Below are 1,039 nucleotides of genomic sequence, written 5' to 3' on the forward strand. Positions count from 1 at the left end.
CTTACTGTGAGTGCCATAACATCAATAATCTGATGAAAATCAAAATCATAATGGTTGACTTCATAATATTCCCCAAATCGTTCTATTTGCTACTTAGTTTTTCGTGACTCCACAGGTAAATACTGTAATGGAAGTTTACAGTGAACTCTCGAGAGCTCATTCTTCAAATCCTTCACACTCTCCAAAGTAACATACTGTGTGCATCAGAAAAGACTCCATAAAGGAAATCAAACAAATGGTTGACATAATATTCCCAAAATTAATTTATTTTCCAAGTTTCCATGGCTAACTACTGTAAATTCCATAAATAGCAAATTTATGGTACACAACAACTCCTGACAGAAGTTAAAAGATGGTACTTTTTCGTAATTTAAATCTTATTCTATTCCTACTTAACCGCTTTTAAAAATGTACAGTTATCACATTGCAACAAAATTATTAAACTTCATTCCAGTATCATTGAACTATCGTGCTGCCTTTTGGGCGTCTTCAGAGGATAAAACGTCCAGACTACAATTTGAACAACAGCTACAACTAGAGGAACCATACACAGAAGACCAAACATGGCATCCAGAAGCTGTGGTGAGGGGCCAGCTGAAAAAGAAAAATTAACTCAACTCCTACACTGCAAGCAGAGTCTACTTCGATCTTCGTAGAAAAATCGAGAAGAGGAAGGAAACTCTGCCAGTCGCCTCGACATTTCGTATTGAGCATGCGTTAAAAATTCAAATGTATTCGGGTGTCAGTCACGCATGCATGACCATGCAGTAACCGCAAAACCACAAATTAAACCAAAACAAACATTCGGGATATTTTCGAACAACTCTGGCAAACACACAACAACCAAGGAATCATTTCCTTGGAAACTAAGGATTGTTCCTTTTTTTGAAAAACATTTATAGGTTTCTGGCAGACTTGTTTCTGTAAAAGACATACAGAGGAAATACTCATGGGGATTTTATAGACGGTTACAATTGCCAGGCTGATAAAAGTAAATTAAAAAAGAATATTGATGACGCGTGGCAATTGATCATGCGCA

At 36.6% G+C, this 1,039-nt stretch overlaps 1 protein-coding gene across 2 annotated transcripts in view; it reads right to left on the bottom strand.

Annotated features, from left to right (window-relative positions):
• Positions 1 to 247: 247 nt before the first annotated feature.
• The window catches only part of LOC138046885 (transmembrane protein 180-like), a 30,775-nt gene continuing 29,983 nt past the window's right edge, over positions 248 to 1,039 (bottom strand). Inside the window, exon 17 of one of the 2 annotated variants that reach the window (XM_068893475.1) lies at positions 248 to 594. In XM_068893475.1, the coding sequence (XP_068749576.1) occupies positions 446 to 594 (149 nt within the window). In that variant the 3' untranslated portion in view covers positions 248 to 445. The remainder of the gene's footprint in view (positions 595 to 1,039) is intronic. The other variant, XR_011131741.1, reaches the window with a different exon arrangement.

This window comes from Montipora capricornis, chromosome 4 (assembly GCF_036669925.1).
Source record: "Montipora capricornis isolate CH-2021 chromosome 4, ASM3666992v2, whole genome shotgun sequence".
Classification (NCBI taxonomy): Eukaryota; Metazoa; Cnidaria; class Anthozoa; order Scleractinia; family Acroporidae; genus Montipora; species Montipora capricornis.